At 38.6% G+C, this 24,334-nt stretch overlaps 3 protein-coding genes and 1 long non-coding RNA gene across 5 annotated transcripts; 2 read left to right on the forward strand and 2 right to left on the reverse strand.

Moving 5' to 3' along the window:
- Nucleotides 1-527: 527 nt before the first annotated feature.
- tcf24 (transcription factor 24) lies at nt 528-1,437 on the forward strand. Its single transcript, XM_022744389.1, has 2 exons — nt 528-962; nt 1,327-1,437. Exons 1-2 carry the CDS (start codon nt 528-530, stop codon nt 1,435-1,437), a joined length of 546 nt encoding a protein of 181 aa, XP_022600110.1.
- A 1,682-nt stretch (nt 1,438-3,119) lies between these two features.
- LOC111220985 lies at nt 3,120-5,885 on the forward strand. 2 transcript variants are annotated; one of them, XR_002665076.1, is made up of 7 exons: nt 3,120-3,218; nt 4,292-4,353; nt 4,458-4,521; nt 4,771-4,844; nt 5,310-5,365; nt 5,603-5,655; nt 5,799-5,885. It is a non-coding gene; the product is annotated as an uncharacterized LOC111220985 (long non-coding RNA). The 2 variants fall into 2 exon arrangements; XR_002665077.1 differs by having other exon boundaries at nt 3,128-3,210.
- A 93-nt stretch (nt 5,886-5,978) lies between these two features.
- Nucleotides 5,979-12,150, reverse strand: mcmdc2 (minichromosome maintenance domain containing 2). Its single transcript, XM_022744295.1, has 14 exons — nt 12,054-12,150; nt 11,801-11,931; nt 11,653-11,712; nt 11,315-11,510; nt 10,986-11,108; nt 10,780-10,881; nt 9,112-9,240; nt 8,669-8,906; nt 8,343-8,548; nt 8,044-8,201; nt 7,391-7,570; nt 7,117-7,256; nt 6,556-6,665; nt 5,979-6,318 (listed from the first exon to the last, which is right to left on the reverse strand). The coding sequence occupies exons 1-14, from the start codon at nt 12,148-12,150 to the stop codon at nt 6,152-6,154; spliced, it is 2,037 nt and encodes a 678-aa protein (XP_022600016.1). The 3' UTR covers nt 5,979-6,151.
- A 236-nt stretch (nt 12,151-12,386) lies between these two features.
- sgk3 (serum/glucocorticoid regulated kinase family member 3) lies at nt 12,387-24,334 on the reverse strand. Its single transcript, XM_022744323.1, has 17 exons — nt 24,109-24,334; nt 19,386-19,566; nt 19,161-19,244; nt 18,928-19,000; nt 18,652-18,727; nt 18,366-18,441; nt 17,959-18,008; nt 17,756-17,813; nt 17,288-17,371; nt 17,058-17,189; nt 16,384-16,496; nt 15,965-16,001; nt 15,384-15,470; nt 14,970-15,065; nt 14,546-14,701; nt 14,245-14,334; nt 12,387-13,300 (listed from the first exon to the last, which is right to left on the reverse strand). Exons 2-17 carry the CDS (start codon nt 19,479-19,481, stop codon nt 13,130-13,132), a joined length of 1,479 nt encoding a protein of 492 aa, XP_022600044.1. The 5' UTR covers nt 19,482-19,566; nt 24,109-24,334; the 3' UTR covers nt 12,387-13,129.

Here is a 24,334-nt window from a genome sequence, read left to right on the forward strand (position 1 = left end):
ATATCAGACCATCAACCAGAAACTGTTCTTATGAGTTTGGCAAAATTCCTGGCACGCACTTCATTTGTACTGCAGGTCTTCTGACATGCCACTGAGCAATCAGCATACATTTGGGTGTCTTTGGTGTAGCTATGGACAGCTGTCTGTTCTGTCATTTGGCTTTTTCACGTTTTGTTTGTTTTTTGGGGATGAGCTGTAGACTTGGAATGTGTTATCTGTTTAATTTGGAGCACCCTGCAATTTGACAACAGACATTTTTAATAATGAAAACTTAAGTTATGGTTTAATAAATAATGCAAATGTAACAACTTTAAAACTGTTGATTTCGACAAGTTAAGTCCAACAAGTTCAAAGTTAAGTTAAAGGTAGAACAATTGTATAAGTAAATAATTAATAACTTGTCTCTAAAATAGTCTTTTCAGTTATAACTTCAGTTCAAATAACACGTGCCATAAAACGACCTGGTTAAACTACTTAAAGTGACGTGTGTTTGTAATATAAATCTTCAGGACTATAAGTGCACCCTGATGGTTGGAAGACAGACGCTCCGAATGGACAGCGGTACTTGCTCCGGGGCGGTGGTGGATGATAGCCCTGCATCTAGTCCCAGCTCCAGCCCCAGTCCGGACGGTCGTCGTCGAGAACTCCAGCGGGCCAGGGTGCTCCAGACCGGCGGGCTCGGCGGGCTCGGCGGCAGAGGACGCCCGGCAGCAGCTAACGCAGCACGGGAGAGGAGCCGAGTGCAAACCCTGAGAAACGCGTTCCTGGAGCTACAAAGGACTTTGCCGTCAGTGCCGCCGGACACCAAGCTGTCCAAACTCGACGTGTTGATACTGGCCACCACCTATATTGCCCATTTGACTCGAACACTACAGGAGGAAGGCACGGAGGAGGGAGAGAGCACAAAACAAACAGAGGCATTACACTCTTTGAAAGGTGAAGGCTACCTGCACCCAGTGAAGGTCAGTGATAACAACAACAACAACAACAACAACAACAACAACAACAACAACAACAACAACAACAACAACAACAATAATACTAATAATGATGATAATAATAATAATAATAATAATAATAATAATAATAAAGGTCTGTTAGATTCGTTTTTGTTGCCAATTTGTCAATATAGACAACATTATTAAATTATTTTTGATAAACAATTTCTGAACAAAACTTCTCACTACACACTGTAGCTTAAACTGGAAAAGAGAAAAAATCAGTAATTCTTACCATATAGATTATGTAACAAAATTTGAAAGCATGCAACAACATCCTCGGTAGTATTTTAGATTTTTTTATTAACATATTAATTATCTTCCACAGAAATGGCCAATGCGATCCAGACTGTACGTCGGGGCAAGCGGACAGTTCCTGAACACCACAACTGCTTCAGAGTCAGAGAACCAAGGCCCATCATCGTCCTCCTCCCAGTAATAGGCTTAAATAATTTGTATGAAACAATTTCATATTTGCATGAGTTCATGCTGTTTACTTTGGCAGCAGCATATGTCTTATGATTGTAGAACAATTAGCCTTCCTGATTTCACTTCCAATAAGCCCTACCAATAGGAAGACATTGTAAATTAATATATTGTGTGAATTATATTGTAAAAATTTTGAGAAAGCATTCATTATGTTTCTGTTGTTATTTTGGCTAATCCTGTTTGCCCTGCGTTGTGCAGTTCCATACATGTCCCAGGTATGATATTTGTAGAGATTCCATGGGGTAACGAGCCCGTCATGCTTGAGGTGTGCACTTTGAGTTGAAACATTTGCACTAAATGCATGTGTGAATAACTTAACATCTGTCATGTGAAGTGGTCTGTCAGAGAGTCAACAATAGAGGCTCTTCATCTCATGTTCCTTCTTATTTTTACATGCATGGTTGTAAATGTGTTTGTGAATAAATGACTTCAGTGAAAGAAGACGAGTCTCTTCGGGTTCTGACGATTATAAATAATCAATGAAAATGCCCTTTTGTCAATTAGGAATATTTGAAAAAAGAAAAAGAAAACGTACAATAATTGGAAGCCCAAATTGAGTTTGTCTGGGCATAATCATTATTATACTTACTATTATAATTATCATTAGTTGTAGTAGGAGTATTACTATTATTATTATTATTATTATTGTTATTATTATTATTATTATTATTATTATTACTAGTAGTAGAAGTATGCTTTATTTATTCAACACCGAGTTATCAGCTATATATTTGCTGGTCATTTAAGATTTTTCATAATCAATTTATCATTCAGGCGGTCAGCTGTGGTTGCTTGTAGGTTAAACAAAGAATTAGATTTTAACAGGTGAAATTAAGTGAAATTAATTTGCAGCACAATTACTGCACCTGGCTGGAGAATATATAATACACCTCTAGGCTGATAGGTTAGCGCTGACTTTAGAAATCCACTGGGCTAAACGTCAAAAAAAGAAGGAAAGAAAAATAGATATTTCAGCTGTGTTTAAAGTTAAAAAGAAAGCAAACAAGAAATATCTACCTATATTTATACAAATCAACAACAGACTTTTTAATGGAGTTAAATAAGAAAATGAACCTATGTAGCTACATTAAACATTTCAACAATGTAACATTTCAGTGGAACCAGAAGTGGTATGATGGTGCTTGTGTCTATTCGACACTCAATCGACACTCGATCACTCAATTTTCATTTATTTAATTTTGTTGGATTAATTGATCTGACTCTATTATATAACTTTTTCAAATATTGCTAAATGCATGGGCAAATCACAACATTTTAAGGAGAAAGAGTAAGGGCAGTTGCTATATGTTTAGTCTAGACAGTTTGAAGGAAATGAGGTTGTAGGTATGCAAATTGTTGGGCAAGACGACTCGTGTATGTTTTAAATGTAGTCAGTTTAAGAAAATAAAATTAACTATTAAATCCACCATAGATCACTAATTTGTCACAAACCTCGTGCTTATATGCCATGACATGGAGAGAATGCATGAATTGGTTATTTCTGTAGTTTAAATATAAGCGTCAAAAAGTCGGAGGTGGTTGGTGCTGATTACTGAGTCACTGTTCAGCTGTGCACTTCAAGTGTTGCAGTGCGCAGCTCCGAGGCGCATTTACTGGGGGACGGACCGGAAATTCTCCCTCTTGTCCTGGAGAGACCGTGGCGAGCGGTCGTGCTTCCTCCCACGTCTTAACTTAACGATGACTTCTGCAAGATTAATCTTCAGTACGTAGGTAGGCAATGGCGAAATTGGTGTTTATGTTTCTGTAGTTTAAAATGTTGCAATTCCTTAATATGCTTCTAAGCTAATTCGGAGTTACCTCTTGGAACGTCGCTGTGGGTAGTTAGCATAGAGCTAGTTAGCATTCCGACCACGTGGACAAGAGGAGCACGTGTTACAGTTGCCTTGTAATAGTTTTCTTAATAATTCAAATACTTACGATGAAGTTTCTCATCTTGCTCTTGTAACAAAGCCAGTCATTATTGGTATCTTGCATTTAGCATAACACGTTAATTTCTCTCCGCTCGTCAATGATGTAAGGACGTATATCGTGACGCACGTGGAGTTGGAATGGTATTTAATGTTATATTGACTATTAAAATGCCCTATTCGGCCCGTATCACGTCTGATATGGAATCACATCTCATTTTAAGGTGTTGTTGCACATGTGGGCATACATGTCGGTACAAAAACTAATTCCACGCTACACATATACCACAACGGCAGACTGACCCACCAGTAATTCGGTTTCGATGTCTCACTACAGACAGGTCCGATCCCTTAAGCAATGCAATAAATCATTCTTTTAGACAGTTCAAAAGGGAAAAGCGCCCTCTGTGTCATTCGGCTTCTTACAGCACTGTCCATATCTGGTTTTGTCCAGAGGTCAGCAGAACAGCGGCTGGTCAGGGAATTGCCCTCTCCCATTATTTCACTGTGGAAAGTCATCATGATCCCTGCTGAGAACGTAAGGTCATGGCAGAGGTCGTGACCTGCTGTTGAACCCGTCCTCAGACCTGCGATGTTAGCCGTGCTCCCAAGCTGTGTTACATTGTACCCTCTGACCTTCATGTAATCAGTCAAAAGTCGTCACCATATTGGCTATTCCTTCAGTACATCTTATTCATGCAAGCTGAAAATCAATACAGCACTCCAGAGAGTAATTAGTTGTGAGGATTGGTTAGGTTACTGTGACAGACTTGTGGGGTAAAATCATGGCTGTCTGAAGGGATGACCTTGTATTGAAACTAACTATAAAAATTGAAAATGTATACGAATTTAAATGTGTGACTTTTGTCTTTTTAGGAGTGCTGATGAAGATGGCTAATTCCAGCTATGTCCGGCACACCTGATATGGTAACATTAAGGTGCATGCTAGTTTTCAAATAAATTTTAAAGACAAGTTATAATCAGCTCAGGAGAGGGCACATACATGGTGGAATCTGTGTACTCAATGATCTTTTTATTTTAGATGTCAGGCTACCACCGCAAACTACAGATGGCGAAATGCTGGTCTTCACTGTGTGGACCTTAAGGTGAGTGCTGAAATGTTGGACTGATTTTGTGTAGTGATGATTTTAGGCTAGAGGGCATTCCTGCTGCTGGCACAGTGATGAGTTCACTTTTTGCCGTTTACCCATCAGACAATAAGGTGGTGAAACTGTGACTACCTGAATCACCAGCATAAGATCAGTCGGGACTGGTTTTTACAAAACGTGGCTAATGGCATGTAGATTTTTTAGAAGTTAATCTCAATCCTGTTATTTCTTGTTTTTTCCCCTTAGCATGTTATCTGAGGCATCTATGGTGACAGGAGATGCACCTGATCTAATCCTTTGTTTCCCGTGCTGATCAGGAGGTGAGTTCCTACAATTTATTTCTTGCACCGCTGAACATTTATGCTGCTTTAACAACATTGTTGTATTTTAAATGATTTTGGTAGAATGACTTTAGAGGGCATTGCTCAACTTGCCCTGCCTAGTTAAAGATTTCCCAACCTGGTTATTGAAGTTTTATCAACTTAAATCTGAGGCAGAGATATTAGACATAGCTAATGCTGTGCTGAGTCTTAGATCTTTTTCAAACATTGAGCACTAGAAACTTTTGAAGCTGGAATAGTGATGAGTACACCTTTTCGCCGTTTACCCATCAGACAACACAGTGGTGAGATTGTGACTACTGAATTACCAGCTGCACCCTTAGTTTTGTCTACAACACTGTTGTCCCAGTGAGCTTGACTTAATGTATTTACAACAAAGGTTTCACATTTACAGAAGAAACAGCTGTGTATAGAACTAACACATTCATTTTCCATATTCAACAGATAAGCAGCCGCTGTAATGGAGCAAACACATGAGCGTCATCCTCATCTCATCCCTGGTAAGTAAGTCCAATTCTAAAATGTATTCACTGTTTTGCATTTGAAGTGGCCGGTTCATGTCGCTGCTTTATTTCCTGTCTTTAAATAGTAATGATGAGTTCACCTTTTCGCCGTTTACCCATCAGACCAAAATGGGCTGCTGAGAATGTGACTAACTGAACTAAGACAAAGTTGTGACTCTGTAGAAATCACTGTATTTTGACTGAAACTGATTTATTTATTTATTTATTGGCAAGGTTACAGAGCCAGTTGATTGACCAGGTGTCTAAGGGAAAACCTCATTTGAAAGGTAAGTATCGACCCCCAAACCCTGTAAACTTGTAACACTAATGGTGTATTAAGATTTAGTTGACATTTTAGTTACTTTTAGTTTAGTTTGTCTTCCTCCAGTCTGCCTCGTTTGTCTGAATGTCTTTTCCATGTCTCTTACAGTGTTGCTGAAGCAGATGGGGTCACAGGTTGACAGAGACCTGACTTAACAGATTTTTTTTTTTTTTAATAAAATTTGTAAGAAAAATGCCTTGACTTAATGTTCTGAATTATTCTGCATATTTTTGTGTTTTTAGATGTTTTTTTTTTCCTTCCAAATATGTATTCAGATCTTGGTCACCTATTACCAGCATCCTTCTATCAGCATTGCATTCAATTCACGGTATTTTTGTGTACCTGTATCGATTCGATGAATATACAACTATGAAAGGAACAACACCCATGGTCATTATTGTGGTGTATGGTTAGTGTGATCTTGTTCTGCCTACCTGTGTTTTTGGATCTTCAAAGAGGTCCTACTCTTCTGTGATGTATGTTTCTGCTCCTGGTGCGTAAGTGTAAATGAAGCGCAGGATATTCTGGTGTAGCTCATCCAGGGTCGTGTCTCTCCTGTGCAAACCCTCCACATCTCTCAGGTCACAGGGAAACACTGCATCAGGTGGAATAACAAGAGCAGAGGCTCCTGTAAGAAGAGATGGACATCTTTTGAAAAACAATAAATAATCATGGCCACTTATGTATTTTATATGCATCTATTAAATGACATACTTCTAAACAGAACCATATAGTTGAGAAAAGCATTAAATTGCATTAATTACATAATGAAAATTAATAGAACATGATGGAATGATTGAGTGTAAGTACACTGTTTATTAGTGTCAGTGAGAAGGGCAGGGTGGTGATTGGAAAAAAGATGTACCATGCTTGAGAGTGACAGAGTTTTCACAGAGGAGCACAGCAATCACAGCATCTTCCTCCAGCACACGTGTCCTGAGACATAACTTGCAGTGGGCCTCAGCCAAAGAGATCCTTTGAATAAAAACCATGAAAAGGACCATTTATAAATGAACGGTTGCCCAAGTAATACACTGAATGAAAAGTAGTTTAAATTTGTAACAAGTAGGATGGCAACAGATAAATTCATCAAAAGTGGTACAGGTCATGTAAATATTTTGAAAATTAGTACATAATTTGACATTTTCTTCCTGAAGTCTAACTGAAAACAGATTTATTTTCATAGTTTTAGTTCAACATAAAATATGTCACCATAGTGAAAAAGGTTTGTAAACATATGTCATAACCAAATGAAAAATAGTCATCTGAAGATGTGGCTTGGGTGAGAGTTCTCCACCTAGTGGATGATAGTGACATTACACTGGACACTGACTCTTGATCTCTTTAGTCTAGTTGTGAGGCAGAAAGGGAAGATGGAATATTAAAACAGCAATTATTTAGTCTAATTTTGCAGTAGAGTGCTTACAGTAGTTTGATAGAGGCCACAGACATCTTGACACCCTGACTCTGTGTTCGGACTCTACGGCTCGCCATGTAGTAACCGTGGATTATCTTCTCTGCTCCAGGACTAAGCTCCACTTGTAAACTTTGTGCGTGGGCTAACAGCTTGGGAGATATAGAATTGAGAACAGCAATTGCAATTTAAGGTAAATATATAGGCATGAAAATTAAGGCTGTGTATTTTAATTAAAAAGCAATACAAAGGACGTGGCAAGAGAAAAGAGAAAATGTTTCTTAACCTCCTGGTAGTCTTGAGAAGAAAACCCCCAGCAGGATGGGTAGAGGGGTTTTCCAGGCTGCACTGCCTGCTGGAGGGTGTGGACAGTCTGGGCAAGAAGGGTTTGCTCTCCCATCATATCCCTACACTGAATGACCAGGCCAAAGGCATCTGCCAACTGAATTGGTACGGGACCCATTTCCTGCTCACAAAGAAGAGACAGGACATCGAAAAGCTGTCTTATGTGCTGTTTTCAAAGTGGTAACCTGCTGGCATTCTAAAATGATGAGACAAACCTCTAAAGAAACCTCTGTTTGACTAGTTATACAGTTTATTGTCTACCTCTTCCCTGCAAAAGAAAAAAACAAAGCAATGATTATTCTCAAGGGCTCTGCTGTGAAGTAATGTTTTCTGGGCAGGGCACTTCCTTCAAGAAAAGTAAATTGTCTCAGTTTCCTGTTTTGCCTGTGCTGTCTACAAACAACATCTGAGTTGAATGAGATGTGACATTTTCTGAGCTCAATGTACTGTGCAACACAAGCTTAAGTTTCATCAACATAAGAGACAATGTATTTTCCACAAAAATCTCAATTTAGACCTGATAGTCCACATTCAGAGTATGTTTTAAGTGAGCTATACAATAGTAATACAACACTGTATTGTGATTGGACTCACTGCTATTCCCAGTACGTCACAGTCTGCCCTCCCAGACCGCTGAGAGGGGTCTGTGAGGGCCCAGAAGCTGCACTGGATTGGGAAGGAAAGCTGCTGGTCAGCATCCTCGCCATACTTCTTCCCCGGGATGAACATAGACATTGTGCGGCCCTCCAGAACTGAGAAAAAGTCATAAGAGGAAAGTACACCAGTTACTGTATTTTGTAGAAATTATCCATCATTTTTGTAGCTGACAGACTCTTCTCCTTTTACCTAGGGCCATAATTTATTATCATATATGAATCACTCTGGTGCTATACCTGACTGAATGGAATCCAACCTGTCCTTTTTGTAAAAGCCAAGATCTCCCAACATGCATATGCCCCCAGTAGCTAGCAGGGCAGACCCAGCATGGATGTTGGCAGTGCCTGCTCCATGTTCGTCCCGGGACAGAGATGCAAACATCTCCCCTGAGGCCTGATGTCTGACCCCACGACATGCCAAACCCAAGCTGTATGCCATTAGTCTAGCACAAACACAAAGGGTGGCGGATAATGACAAAAATTAAATCTCAGGTTCTGTATGCAGTTGGTCCACTTAGAATGCACCAAGTTGCGTTAATTCAAATCACTTAACTTTCCTTTACCTGTCTAGTATGAGAGTGTCAGTGGTGACAACTAGGAGATCCAAGTAATGAAATGTGTCTTTTGCATCTGCTCTTGTCTGCACCAAGCTGAGCAACAAACACAGCTTTAGTGTGTTGTAAAAGCCTGGAGGAGCCATGTCCAACCCAAAGTAGTGAGCTACAATGGCTGGGAACCTCCAGGGAGAAGAAGCTGTGGCCTTCAACAGCTCCTGGAAACTGACACTGACTTTATGGGGATCTGTAGGTAGAATTGTGAGACATGGTAGATATTTCAATATGGTAACTATGCACGATGTTGCATATAACATATGAAAATCATGTAGACTAATCAGAATATACCGTATCAAAAAGTGTTGAGATTCATATCTGTTATCAATATGTCTGTGCCAGGGATTTCTGTTGATTTGAAGCAGGATTTAATATGAGATCATTTACTGCCTTACACTCTGGCTCCCACAGTCGGACGCTATTTGCCTCAACACTCCAGGTAATGTTGGGCCACTGGTGCACATGCACAGGAATGCCTAACACCCTGTAGAGTCGACCGATTCTCATCGAGTTACACAGCTCATCTATGTGAATAGGGGAAACAAAGCAATAAGACTCAAAGGGGTTGTTCTCCACTGCCTAGCGATTATTAAAGAAACATGCATGCCACCTACAAACCACTGCCAAGAGAAACACACAGTGAGGCCATAAGAACAAAGATTTCTCTGTGTGCGAATTGAACAGCCAGCTAATGAGTGTTCCTTGCACTTATTAACATATATGTTTAGTAACGGGAACCCTGTGTATTGAATTCCTCACCAGGACTGGGTCAACAGAATATGTTAATTCTGGTGCGGAGATTTGCTAAGCTCTCAGGGGTACCGACTTGACAATGTTATTAGAGGGGACAGAAACACTTAATATCCCTCCTTGAGGCACTGTGTGCGGCTAGCTGCACAAAAAATCTGTTTATTTGAACTCTCCCCCACTAAGTTTTTGTTCCAAAGTTAGCCTCATTTAGAAAACCAGAGAAAATTAATGAGAACCCTCAATACATCTGACTGGGTGTAAACATAACCTATTACAACCACATTATTCAGGACTGGGAGTGAATATAACAGATGAGAATAAGATTTTACAAACAAATATTACACTATTCAATTTTGTGGATATTAATCTATAGTACAATATGTCCTTTATAAATGAAACTGAGCCTTTTAACCAAGTAAAACTCAAATTACTATTTTGTTCTATACTATGCAAACAAAACGAGTGCTTCACAGAATAGACTCAACTACACAACAGAGTCTCTGAAGCTGGTCAGGCCTGTCAAGGACTCTTCAGCAGACATGAATGCTTGACCTGCTCATTGGTTGATGGACAGTCTCCATCAGAGAACAACTTTTAGCTGTCATGCAGTATACTGTCAAACCTCATAACACATAAACCAGGGGGTTTTCATTGCTAAGACTCTTACAACAAAAGCTTTAGATGATTCAAGGCTGAAAACACAGTGGAGGAATCAAATAAGTTCTTACTAGAGGTATGTTTATTGTAAAGTTCAAAATCACCTTATGGACTCTAAAATATAACAGGGATGTGTACTTACACTCCACCAGAGGGAGAAGAACTAATTTTGTGCTGTTTAGTTCACCATTTATTTAGAAAAAAAGTCATTCTTGTGTTGTGTCTGTAGCTGTTCTTTGATGTAAAAAGAGACTTGAATATGCCAAGAAACACAAAGAGATCAAGTCCTGCTTGAAAAAGCAGATCAGGTGAACTTTATGAAAGTCCTTACACTCTGTACTGTTTATATTATGATTTGTATTCTTTGTTGTTTTATGATTGATTTGCTCTTATGTGGACCTTTGATATTGTGATGTGTTTTTGATCTATGCTGATCATGATGTGTTGTAATACATGCTGCTAGTGCACTTTTTTTCACCTGCTGACACATTACCCTCACCTCTTCCGGATTAAAATGGGATGTAAGATTTCTCTAACATTTATGTTGCAATTATCAGATAATTTAATAGATCACAATAAATATCTGATAAATTACTACATATATATATATATATATATACATACACACACTCTAAACTTGTCTGATATAAACCTACCTCTGAGAAACAGTGTGACAGACTGGTATCTGTGTTTACTTTGCTGATGGGCATTGAGAACATCCAGTGCTTTGACATGGATGAGCTCCACAAGCTGTTTGTCTGTCTCCAATAGGACACACATGCACACATGCAGATTATAAAAATGAATACTCTTTTCATTACTTCTACCCAGTAACCAATTCTGGTAATGTCTGCATTGTCACCTCCCAAAACTCTGAACTTCACATCCTCTTTCAGCTGGGAATTGCAGTTCATGCAGCTGAAGTCATTTCTCACAGTAGCTGACTCTGTGGCTCCGGGTGCATGGACTCGGATGTGGTGAAACCCTAGAGCCAGCATTGCAGAAATATAATCAAATGTGAATCCACTTAAAAGTCTATGAATACTGCTTGTCTGAGGATTGCTTTAAAAACATACAATTTTGTGTGTACAAACCCAAGTGTGTGTGTGGTGTGTCTTTATAGTCAGTACTACTGGAAGCTCAAAGAAACCTAAAATGAGGGTTGAGGTAACAGTGTCTTCTCTGAAGTACCTGTAGAACTGGGGCAGTCATCATTAATGCAGAGGAACCGGGCCCCCTGGGTGTATTTTGTGACCCTTGTCATAGCAATGACCAGGCCCTCCATAGAGACAGGCCTCATGGGGCCATATTCACGTGGAAAACTACAAAGGTCCAACATGTACTCAGGGAAAGGAGGAAGGTGTGTCAACTTCAGAATCACATTCACCTCAAAAAAGAAACCACACAACACATTATTACAGGAGAGTTGATAGTCCAGTCCAGTCAGGTGCAAAGTAACATAGCGTACTAATAAAGTAAACACAGTGTTCTCAATAACCACAGCAAAGAAGAAGCTGTACTATTCATACCTGACTCTCTGTGTGTATTTTTTCAACAAGTGAAAGAGTCTTTACTGCCAGGAAGCAAACCTGAATGAGGAATTAGGCAAAGGTTGTTAACCTTACAGTATAAGTTTACATTTCATTTTAGATAGCTATTTACTCAGTTTTCACTTACAGACTGAAACAATGCTGTTGCCCTCAGGGGGTCATGAAGAACACAGTCACCCAATACTGGATCCACCTCTATGACATCAGAAGGGTTCACACTGATACAAAACCTGTACACTGCCTCGTTGTGTTGAGGATCTGGAAAAAGGGACAGTAGTTAGTAAAGTTGAAATCCTACCTTAAATGTAGCTAGGTGCTTTTAGTCGTCATGCTAACAACTGGCGTAAGCTAATTTTTAATTTTTCTCACAGCAGGCTTACCGCTAAATTGTTTACAGTCTTCGGTCAGTTTCTGAAGGCCACCACTTCTGTCTAAATAGAACAGAACTGATTCTTTCAACGATAAATTGTCAGCCATTTTCATTCAATGGTAAAAAGGTAAAACGTTGCAATAAGTTAGCATGACTGGCGTTTATAGGTTGAGTTGCCGCGCGAGCTTGAACGACGTTGCCATGGAGACGACTCAGCAAGGGGGCCAGGATATGATGCGATTGACTGTAATAATTTCATCAAATTCCACATTAAAGATAATGATGATAATAATAACAACAACAACAATAATAATAATAAAAACAAAGACACTCTCAGAGTATGTTTCTTTGATTTTTTTTAATTACTGTATAGGAGTATAGGACTACTGAATTACCAGGCAAAGCAAAGCATTGTGGATTTTAAATTTCTGCAATTATGAATAAATGTTAAAGCAAGAATAGCACAAAAATAAAAACAATAAAAAAAAACAGAAAAAAAACAGTTTACTCAATACTCGCAAACACAAACTGAAAGGTAACTGAAAAAGAAGACTTTTTTTCTTTTTTACAAATGTGACCTATAAACCAAAATGCTTAATTCAGTGGTCTCTCAAGTAATCCCTATTTCCAGCTTAGTTAGTATGAATATGATACACAAGTTTATTTTTACAGTAATTACATGGACAAACACCCTTCAGTCACCCTACAGTCAAATGGTGTTATTTTAAGTCCAGTGAATTGTTCAAGTTTTTCAGAAAACTACTTATTGATGTCATTTAAGGGACAAATTTAAGACTTTATAAAGGCTCTTTTAGAAACCACCAGAAATTACATTAATAGAGAATGGCTGTCCTTAGTTCTTAAAAATATCATCTGTTATGTATATATATTTATATAAATACAAATAAGTAAAAAATAAAGACTTTTCTGGCGCTCTTTGTTTCAACCCAAATCTGTTTTAAGTGCTGTTTCTTCTCAGCTGCTCGCTTTGGCTTCATAGAACAAGTTCATCATGGTATAAATTTCTTCCCTTTAATCAAAAGAAGTTACAATGGTTAAGGCATTGACGAGCTCATTGGAAATGTTTCATTGGAAAGAGTCATCAGAAGGTGGGGCATAAGAGAAGCCCAGAAAGGCATCGTCAGCCTCCATTACACTGGCATTGACTATGGAATGTTCTTGAGACCAACAGATCGAGCTGGAGACCATCTCTTCTGTGAACTCAGGATCAAAGTTTGAGATATCAGAGTAAGAGCTCTGTGAAAACATTGGGGGAAAAGGGAAAAAAAACACGGGTAATATTAGCAGTCGTGGAACAAATGCAAAACAAACTGCGTGTATTCATGAAGGTTCATTTGATGACATAAAATACAATAAAGTTCTAGATTTAGTTAGTTCTACATTTAGTTCTACATTTATCTTGATTTTACAAAGTGCTTTAAAATGGGATGAAAAAGTTAGGAGTCAAACATATGGAGGTCATTGAAATTACGAAAAGTTTTCCAAGGTTTTCACCAGAATACAAGACAAAAAAAGAGAAAACTCCAAATCATTACATGAAATTAAGTTTCAAAATAAATTTTATGAAATAGTTTGAAAGATAGTACTTAATTAAGAAACCTCCACTGTTAATTGGAGCACAATCTTGTACAATCAAATGGAATAGAAGTGCAATAAAGTCTATTACTGAATTGCGTTTGACTGAACAGGTGTACCTTATAAGCCTTTCACACGTATTTCACTTTGTTTAGTGCCAATGGATCAGACAAATGGCTCTATCCAAGAATCTCAACTCATAGCAGATGAGGATCTGCACTCTATTAGGAGCCAGACCTAATCATACTATTAAAACTAACAATAAAATGTTTGTAGACCCACACAGATGTTTTCAGATATTCAGTCTGATTTCACCTCTGCTCAGATTGATGTAGTGTGGTCTGTGCACAGTCACATGAGAAGAGCTCTAATCAGGTAGGGAAGTGAAAACAACAGTGTGGGTACATTATACTGTGAAGGTATTTGAAATCATTCTAAATCTGACTACTACAAATTCACTAAAATACAAACTGCCTGTCTTGTTCTTAATGCACTAAATGCTGCATTGTGGATTTACTGGATGCATGCAAGTGTCTTTTAATGAAGCCAAGAAAAGTCAAAATATGATAAAATTTTGATAACTGAGAAAGACACAAAATGCTTACCACTCTGGGTATGAATGGGGGAGAGATCTTCTTTTGTTCAAGGTCATCCCAGTTTATGGAGGAGAAGAAGTTGTGTGCTTTGATCTCATTCTGAAAATGAAGAATACATATCAACCTAGACATAATTTTGTATTGATAGAAAGTTAGTGGGAAAAGAAATCATCAGTGCCATAAAATTGTTATGAATTAGCAGGTGTATGGTGTATACAGATCAGCCACCAGAGGGAGCTCAAAAATTGGACATTCTGCTGCACATGTAGTGTCTGTATTTGGACAGTGCAAGTGCAACGATCCCACTTACAAAGTCATCCATGGACCCCAGTCTGTGTGTTCTGTCTTTCTCCAGCAGGCCCTGGAGTATAGACCAGGCGGTGCTGGTCGCACCAGGACGCATCGCCAGCGGCTTGTGGAGGATGTTGTCATACATCTCATGTGTGTCCCTGCTGTAGAATGGCGGCTAGGAAATAAAAAAAAAAGAGAGAAGTATAAGTCAGTGTGACAGTACAACAAGGTGCTTGAACATCTAGCATTAAAACCAATTGTCAGATTTTCTGCAGTTCACCAGTACATCCTGTCATTACTAAAACCTTTCTGTGCAAAAGTAGTTGAGGCTACCAGTCAAAGAGAAAATAATCATAATCACTGTCAACTGTGTGGTATACTGTGAAAAAAAGTACAATGCAGAGGGAGATTTAGGGGAAATAGGGTTCACAGTAAAAACTCACCAGGCCGAAGAGCATTTCATACAGCACTGAACCCAGGCACCACCAGTCTACTGTATTATCATATGGCTGCTTCCTCAGGACCTCTGGAGCCAAGTACTGGTCGTTGGAAGCACATAAACATAATAACATAACATTAACTTTGACATTTTGCTTCTGGCTTAAAATACACCAACTAAATGTATTTCAACTATTTTTGCTCATTAAAACCTATTTTACTCTCTGTAAAAAGTGACTTATATCCTACACATACAGCAGTGTGGCAAGTTGGAATATGCTTATACTTGTAAAATGGTTAACCACACTTTATTCCAAAAAGGCTGTTAATGATTGCTACTTTTTGACACTGAAGGTGAGACTGGTTTTGAAATACCCTTTTGCAAAATTGGCAGTAAGCAGACATGTAAATACCCATACCTCAGGTGTTCCACAAAATGTAGTGGTGGTGTCTGTCTGGGAAATGCCTTCCTTGCACAATCCAAAGTCTGTCAAAACGATATGCCCCTTTAAAGAGAGGACACAGGGACGATTTTAGACAACATGTGCCACACAAGCAGCTCATTATCCGCAGGGACTGAGGATTCTATTGTTGCCCAGGAATGTTGGCTGCAGCGTAGCTCAGTCGGTCCTATTCACCGTTCTTTCACTTTCTCATTAAGACTAGGCAGGAAAATCATTAGTAAGACCTAATCCAATCACACGCATTCTGTTCAGCTGGAGCTGGAAATGACACCGCTGTTCGCTGGTGGTCCAAATATTCCTGGATAGTAATTAAATTTGAGCTGTGTACTGTATGTTATGTCCTTATGTATTAAATATATAGCCATTGTTCAGGCACTGTAGTTCCATAAACTTAAGTACAAGCACTCTCAACATAATATTTAACTGAAAAAAATGGGTGCTGTGCCATTCATGCATATTTTCTGGAATTTACTGTCATTATTGTTATAGTGATTACATATAACAAGTGGGTCTGGTTAAAAAACAGGAATACTCACTTCCTGGTCAAGGAGGATGTTTTCTGGCTTCAAGTCTCTGTAAAAAATTAAAACCAATCAATGAATTTCATTGAGTAACACAGGGCTGAAGGATTTAGAAAAGTTAAAATTCCCCATTGCAACTCAACATTCCTGAGAAAGTGTTGATGAGCCACCAGAAACAGTATGTAGAATTGTCTTAACATATTTTATATTAATTTAACTGCAGTATATTTCTGTAAAATTAGATTAATATCTAAATGCTGCTTCAAAGACCTCTGTACAATGTTTGGCATACAAATGCAGTGATTAACTCAAAAAACTTGATGGCATCAACATTTATTTTAGTAAAAAAGAAACATCGTAGTAGTTTGATCAATAAGAGCACTTCATAAATGTAACATTAAGCATGTGTTAACTTACATAAACCTCCATCATACCTGTAAACAATGGTGAGGGAGTGCAGATATCCCAGTGCACTTGCCATTTCAGCAATGTAGAATTTAGCTCTGGGCTCTGGAAAGGTCCGCTCTTTTTGAAGATGGAAGAAAAGCTGAAATGAAAAAGTTGCAGTTGATTATTATTATTCATAGTACTCAGCCATTATATGACAGACACCTTACACTGACTGCAAAAACTAATGCACCACTGAGCTGTTAAACAACTAACATACATATATGTAACATATATGTATGTTAGTTGTTAACACTGGCACCTTGACTGGAAAATGTAAATACTGATCTGATTTTATTTTTATCTTTAAGGTCTTAGTAGTCATCTTGTTGAGAAAGGAAAGAGGCGGATTTACTTGGCAGCAGATTGTAGTTAGTCACTCTCACAGTCAGTCACACATGGCAGCTTTAAAAGGCTGAGCACACATGAACGATATCCACTGAGGAAGTCACACTCAGAGCCATTCTTTATTCTGAGTAATGCTGTGACCTCTAATAAGGATTTTCACACATGAAAGCATGCTAGCTACAGTGCTTCTCCGAGGAATTGTATGAAAGCTGTTTAATACATATTTCCTGTATTACTGCCATTCTCAGCTGTTATTGACCTTGTGACTAATTTCTATGTGACCACATTATTCACAAAACTAAAAACAACTCACTTCTCCTCCATTGATGAAATCCAAGACGAAGTATAACTTGTCTGCGGTCTGGAAGGAATAATGAAGCCCAACCAAGAAAGGGTGTTTCACGTTCTTCAGCAGCACATTGCGCTCTGCCATGATGTGTTTTTGCTGATTTGAAAAAGGATAATTTAGTAGGAGACTAAAAATTCACATACACATGCCTGATATGTGGACAGGGTCATTTTCCTATTTGATTGTAAAATTACCTCCTTTCTGTTGAGAATGACTTTTTTCTGTAAGACCTTGACTGCATAATACTTTTCATCATGTTTCCATTTTGCAAGGAAAACCTGCATCACAAAGGAGAGGAATCATGTTAAACATTGCATCAACAGTGTAAAGCAAGGCAATTCCCGGTTTGACTCTCACTTCCTACGTGGAAAGGCCAAAACATGCAGAACTAAAACTTGTTGCTACCTCAGAAGACAAACAACACAGAAACACTTCAAAACAACTGTAAAAATACTGTTATAACTCACATAATGTAAGTATAACAAAAATATAACAGTCAACATAATTCTGCCAAGTTGATTTGTTAAAGTGATTTCAATGAAATGAAATTATTACAATAAGGAACTATTTTATTTATGTAAACAGTCTTGCAATGTTGTGAATGTTCACTCTATGCTGAAAAGAAAGTAACTGTTCTTTCCACTATTGCATAGTTCACATACCTTCCCAAAACTCCCCTTTCCTATGACCTTTAAAAAGTCAAAGTCTGTGGGCTTGGCACTGAAACACAAAATTACAGCACATTAATTTCACAAATGTAAAAATGTAATTCATGTGATTACACGATTGCAAAGTTTAAAATGATTACTAAACACCAATGCAGCCCGCTTTGTACTAAAACATAACGTTTTTAAATAAAACATACTGTGGATTTCCAGAGGGTCCCAGGTTAATGTTTCTGGAGGTAGAGCTGTTCTGTTAAATAACAGAGAAAACATTATCAAGATTAGCCACAAAGATGTAAGTAAAGACTAAAACTGAGACACACGCAAAGCTGGCTCACAGGCAATGAATCTGAAAATTCCCTCCTTTATCTGTGCTACACTGACAAAATGAGCAGAATTTGTTTATTACCTGTATTTATTTTGAGTAAAAACTACAACTTGGGATACAGAGTCAATAAATCTCTGGCATAGCCTTGGACATAACAAAAACAGAGGTGGACCAACATATCAACATCAAAAGATGTAGTCATCAGGAAAACAAAACAATAAATGAAAGACAAAGAAGAAAATGATCCAGTCAGCAGAAACTGGTTGACTGGTTTCTTACTTTGTCATCTTCATCCTCAGAGGCATCTGAAAAGTTTTGCATTTTGTCCATCAGTAGAAAGGTCCTCACATCTGGACTGAAAATTTAAAGAAAGACCAAACAGTTAAACAATAGTAATAGCAGCAAGTAAAGCAAGACCCAGCAGAACTTTCTTTATTTTCAATCTCAATCATATCAAGCCTGGCTTGACAATTTTGATCTCATTAGTTTATTGGATATAGATCATTGACGCCATTCATCTTAACACAGTCGGTCATATAATGACAGAGAGAACACCAAAACTTACTGGTTGCAAAGCTGAGGATGTGAGACAATTCGCTTGATGAACTCATGCAACCCTGCTCTTCTTTGCTTGATGAACTCTATTGGATGGATGAATTTTATGTGTTACAAAAATGAAATCAAACACTGCCCTCAAGGCCATAAACATGCATCAGGCAAAAAATTGCATTTATGCTTTTGACATCTGGAGCTGGGCTTCTGTCTGGATGTGTGTACTGGATTATGGTGTAAGGAGTTTTTACATCACTTAACACGACATAAGCATAGAATGAAGACTTACCGGGGTCAAAGTTATCCCCAAATATCCTCTTGGCTGGAATTTTCAAGTTCATAGAGGGAAACTGCTTTCTTAACTGCATTAAAAAACATGAGAGCGACAGAGAAAATTACATAAGGGCTAGGAAACATCTATGGTCACAAGTATATAATTATTCTAAATGTCAATGTGATCAGCAAGACACAAACGTTACTTCATATGCTATTAAATCAAAATGTCACTTTGACACCACTCACTATGTTGTAGAGTTTGTCAAACTCTGCGTATCTCCTGAAGACAAACCATTCCTGTTGTCCAACAGAGACCATCACTTTGTAAACCTAAAAAAAGGCAAAGACAGTCCATATAAACACAAGGAGTACTATCAAATGTTAATATGGTCTACACTGACATAATCATTTGTAGAATTAACTTTACTCATGCCAGCTGAATATGAATGAACAGAATTTTTTTGCACACACCGTGTAACGTTTTCTCTTGTCCCTCTGCTCATTGTGGCAGGGGATGCTGACATTGGGGAGACTGGATTGCTCCTCCATCTTAGGGGCTGTCGGCATTCAAAGGTGCAAGGTCATAAAGTAATGTGTCCTCCAGGATAAAACTTCAAGTATACAGCTGGCCCATCCCCATTCTGGGTCACTGCTGCAGAAGAGAAAAGAGAACAGACCACTCTGTTATTCAGGAAGTGAAACTTGTGTGTTCGTCTGCTCGCTACACATTTCATCCTGCAGTGGCTATGTTGCCTACACCTGATATGATAAACAGTCATCCCTGAGTATTACTTTATAAGCAATTATTCATTTATTAATGGTACTTATAATTTTTCATAAAGGTATTTCTTTGATGTTTGAGACATAGCTCTGTTCATTCTTCATCTATTAATCTGTCCCTCTTTTTTCTCACTAGTGGCCCAGAAGTCGCAAAGGGCTGCTTTTTTCAAGCCGTGATTGTCTGTGTTACAAAAGAACACTTGGCCACCACTTGCTTGCCTGCAAGTATCTCATTTGGCTTTAGGAAATGGCCCCATTCCAGGCGATGTTCTTGTAAATACAAATAAATAAATACCTCACTCAAAAGGAGTTGTCTGGTGGGGACCTTGACCTAGATCAGTGCTTGCTTAAAGAGTAAAGATTGTTGCAAGAGCGCAAAGGCAACACCAGGCAGGTCAGTGAGCTGCAACATGTCAGTAGGCAGGCTCCCTCCTCCTGGGTACCCAGTTAACACACTCCTTCCTCTGAGTGTGAATATCTCATCCTGCCTCTCATCTGATTATTCACTGCGAGAAAACACTTTGATTAAATGGGACAATATCACCAGAGCAAACTCTAGGTTTTTCTTTTGCTATTAATGGAGATATTCATCACCTTCATGTGAGAGATATGAGTCTTTATCTGCACAGCCTCCTCCACATGTATTTATCTCACACACACCCAACATGTGAAAGCATACAAGCCCACATTCATTCACGCACACATATACACACACACACACACACACACACACTGCCTCTCTCATACATGCTGGGTCTGTGGCATTCTCGTCTGTTCTGGTCAGTGGAAAGGTATTTTTAAATAACCTTCCAGGGGTCTTTGAAGCTGGAGTTACACAATAGGTTAAGAGCAAACCCCCCCCCGGAGCTGCTCTTCCCCAACGTTTAAAGAGGGAAATCAAGCTAACTGCTGAGGAGACTCCTTCCCCTGACAACTGTTAACAAAAGGTCAAGACCTCACTTTCCTGAAGGTGAAGAAAGGGGGCAAACTTCATTACAATGGCTAATAAGTCAATTACAATCAGTACAGTTGTAATAAATTTTATCTATCTCCTGTATTCATCTGAACTGGGGAAAGGACATAAAACTATTATATGTACAGTAAATACTAAACACTGTGTGATCTGACTGGATCTCTGTTATGTAATGTCTGTTTCTTTTACAACAAAGCTCTTTGTCTGCTGCTCTGATTTGTCCATTGTTTGATTTTCGTGAGGTCAGCCTTGTTTGTTCGGTAGTTTTTGTCCTTCTAACCACAACTGTTGCTACTCTCACTGTTGTTTGTTCACAACACATGGAAAACCTGCTTTTGCAACAACTTTCTCGCTCTGTGTATTGATCCTGAATGCATCCTGGAGGGATATCTCATTCTGCTCACGTTGGAGTGAGGGAACAGCAAAAGAGCAACCCTCTTTAAAATGCATGTGCGCTATCGGAGAGACCTTCATGGCCTCTTCATCACTAGCCCCTTTTTCTCTTTTGTTCCTACTTTTGACTTTCCTTTAGTTTCACTTTCCCCACTCTCATCAAGACAATAGCTTTAACAATTTCATTTTTCACAACTGCTGTTATTATTGTGCTGAAATTGTTAAAACTGGTTAAAACTAGGGATAAGGTTTTTTTTTTTTTTTTTGTCTTTTCATAGGGGTAATTTAACCTATAAATTTCTTAGGCTATGAAATGTCAACAAAAAAAAAACAACCACGATTTCGCAGGACCCAAGGTGACATCTTAAAATATCTTGTTTTGTCCAATCCAAAGATATTAATTTTATAACAACATAAAACAGAGATGTGGATGGAATCCTCACATTTGAGATGCTAGAAGAATTTTTGGCATTCATTCTTGAAAAATGACTGAAACACCTATCAAAATAGTTGCGTACTAGTTGTCATTTCAACTAATCGATTATTCCAGTAAGAGTTTCAGCTCTAATTAAAACTAGATCTTTAATACACTATCGGTATAGGAAATCAACACCAACAACAAATTTACACTGTAACTACAAGGTTTGTCCCCTCTACCAGCCACTTTGGAGGGAAACAGATCCTATCTGTGTTTTTAAAACCTGAAGTTTGAGCGATTGTGACTGGTACACACACAAAAATGGCCGGCTACTTTCCTGAGCTGCCTCACATCTGGGCCTGTTTTCATGGTTAACTGACTCTGTACGTCACAGGGTAGGACCCACTTTTTAACATTCCAGAAATATTTGTGTTCAAGGGGGAAATAACCTATAACCATCTAGTGCAACTTACATTTTCAGCTGACACTGATACTGCTCCTTCATATGGAATGCTGCTGCTCAGCACACCCACAAACAGACATTGTTAAGTTTGTTATAAAGAATGAAAACAAGCCTGGAAAAGCATGATGAGTATGAAAAGGAACAAAATTAATCATGAGCATATTCCCTAACCACAGTTTACGCCCAGCATCCCCTGCATTCATTCCACAACATGAATTAACTTGTGCTGACAGCCACAAATACGCTGGGCTACTACAGGGGATCAAAAATAGCTTTCTTCCTGCTTTGCTCAAACACACATCCTTGCCTGTGGATATCCTACAAGGATGTTGAACATACATTTTTCTCTGTGTGTGGCTGTGTATCATGCGTGACAAGCACATTTAGCGAGCAAACAAAGCAGAAGTCACCCCAGAATGGTAAATCCCATGTGAGAGCTCAATCAGGCATGCATCCACTGATAAACACAGAAACAAGGACCCATGCAAGCCCAAAATGGTTAGTGGAGAGAACCACACAAAGGCCTCTTTTGAACTTACTCGTGAGCGCATGAACAGGAAAACTACCTATTTCAGACAACCTGTCAGATAGAGCCTTTATCATGGGTAGGTTTTAGCTTCACATAAATACCAATACATTCATTATTATTAATCTAATTATCTGATTAGGTTCACTTAAAATGTTTAAACTTTAAAATACATTTGAACAGTTTGGAAAAATGTCAATTATATGCGTTATGCGTGGGATAAAACGGAAAGTATCTCAACATAATGCAACAGAGACAGATCTCTGATTGAGGAGGTGCAGCTGGAGACGTGTGAGGGGCATGAACTCAAGTCAACCCCAGTACGTGCAACCGACCTCAGCATCTGGACAAATTCCTACCCTAACCTGACTGTCCAGACGGCTTACAGACATCCACAGTCAGCACACTGTGTCTCTGACTTCCTTTTAGAAACAGGTCTGAATCAGCTCACGCACTGACAAAATAAATGGTTCATCAGCTGTAAAAAATTAGAAATCACAGAATCTTAGACGATCTAGCTGGTCAAGGCTTAGAAAATTCACATTAGGTCTACGTGCGAGATTTGAATTGATGTTAATTGGTGTTTTTAAACTCCCACACCACAGTTATCACAGATTAAATCCATCTTGCTATATTTCATAACTTTAAATTTGTCTTGTTATACAAATCATGACCTCCAAAGCCACTTGTTACATCAAAGAACCAGCTGTTAACAGTCTCAGCTCATGACAAACCAAAAGTAAATTAAGCAAACTTAGACACTAACAGAGTTTGAATATAGTCCGTGGAGAACACAGAGGAGAAAATTTGATGTTAAGCTGGGCTTTATGTAAAAGGATGACTAGTGGAAAAATATTCACATACACATCATCCACCTTAGAAATATTGACGTGCCACTGGCCATACCACACAGCTGAATCAACACCCAACATGGGATTCGTTTTGACAGTCTGTGAGGTTTGTCACATCATTTCTACATTCAGAGTACAATTATATGGAAGTGGATAACATTTCCGCAGACCACAGCATGGAAAGGGCCTGACTTACTTCTGTTTTCTGTTTTGTTTTTGTTTTTGGCTCAACCATTTGGTAAACTTTAGTAAGATTTTTACCTGAGGCTACGTGTGTATTTGCACCTGTACAACTTTTTAAATCTCGGCAAAAAGATCACGTGTATTACAGGAAAAAGCCTAGCATCTACAGACGACGAGAGGAGGAAAAAATGAACCAGAGGAGGGAGGAGCTGAGCTGAACACACACACACACAAATTGAATACCGACACGCACAGACACACACGAAATGAAAGGTTTGACATGTTCTAACAAGCTCCCATATGAAATACAAACTGTAAGCAATACAACAAAGGCTCATAATTACACATGTTCTGAGATTGTCGTGTGTGCTATAGTAGCTAACTTAACTTTGTTTATACTATTTTGCTTCGGTTGAACTTCTGTTCAGTGTGGTCTCCGAATAGTAAAAAGTTGATGTTATGTAATAGCTAGGTGAGATATTACTTACATACAACGATATATTACTTACATTAACATAGTGATTCGAATGCTAGGTAGACCCTACAGCTAGCCAGCGCTACGTTAGCTAAATGAGAACAAGGTAACGTTTACATGGACATCACGTACCTTACAGTATTTTGATGCAGTATTCATCTATTTTCGTTGTTCCAGTGGGGGTATTTCGCTCTACAACATATAAACTGCCAATGAACCTAACATTTATCCCGTTTTAGTTATGACAAAAGCCCCCAACCCCACAAACTTTAAGTGTAATTTCTCGCTGCCCATAGGCGTCTGACAAGTGAGAGAAGCAGGAAACATCAGTCTTTCCTGGCCGTAGAAAGTTCCAATG

This window comes from Seriola dumerili, unplaced genomic scaffold, assembly GCF_002260705.1.
Source record: "Seriola dumerili isolate Sdu_G_001 unplaced genomic scaffold, Sdu_1.0 BDQW01000079.1, whole genome shotgun sequence".
In the NCBI taxonomy this organism is placed as follows: Eukaryota; Metazoa; Chordata; class Actinopteri; order Carangiformes; family Carangidae; genus Seriola; species Seriola dumerili.

Excerpts from the sequence above, each read along its gene's own strand:
- tcf24 (XM_022744389.1), top strand. The coding sequence starts at position 528 with ATGGTTGGAAGACAGACGCTCCGAATGGACAGCGGTACTTGCTCCGGG. Across the intron at positions 963-1,326 it reads GCTACCTGCACCCAGTGAAG|AAATGGCCAATGCGATCCAG; the intron begins GTCAGTGATAAC and ends TATCTTCCACAG.
- sgk3 (XM_022744323.1), bottom strand. The coding sequence starts at position 19,481 with ATGCCGACAGCCCCTAAGATGGAGGAGCAATCCAGTCTCCCCAATGTC. Across the intron at positions 14,702-14,969 it reads ATGAAATGCTCTTCGGCCTG|CCGCCATTCTACAGCAGGGA; the intron begins GTGAGTTTTTAC and ends TTTATTTCCTAG. Across the intron at positions 14,335-14,545 it reads TGGGGTCCATGGATGACTTT|AATGAGATCAAAGCACACAA; the intron begins GTAAGTGGGATC and ends CTTCATTTTCAG.
- mcmdc2 (XM_022744295.1), bottom strand. The coding sequence starts at position 12,150 with ATGGCTGACAATTTATCGTTGAAAGAATCAGTTCTGTTCTATTTAGAC. Across the intron at positions 8,907-9,111 it reads CCGACTGTGGGAGCCAGAGT|ATCCCCATAAAGTCAGTGTC; the intron begins GTAAGGCAGTAA and ends TTCTACCTACAG. Across the intron at positions 8,549-8,668 it reads GACACTCTCATACTAGACAG|ACTAATGGCATACAGCTTGG; the intron begins GTAAAGGAAAGT and ends TGTTTGTGCTAG.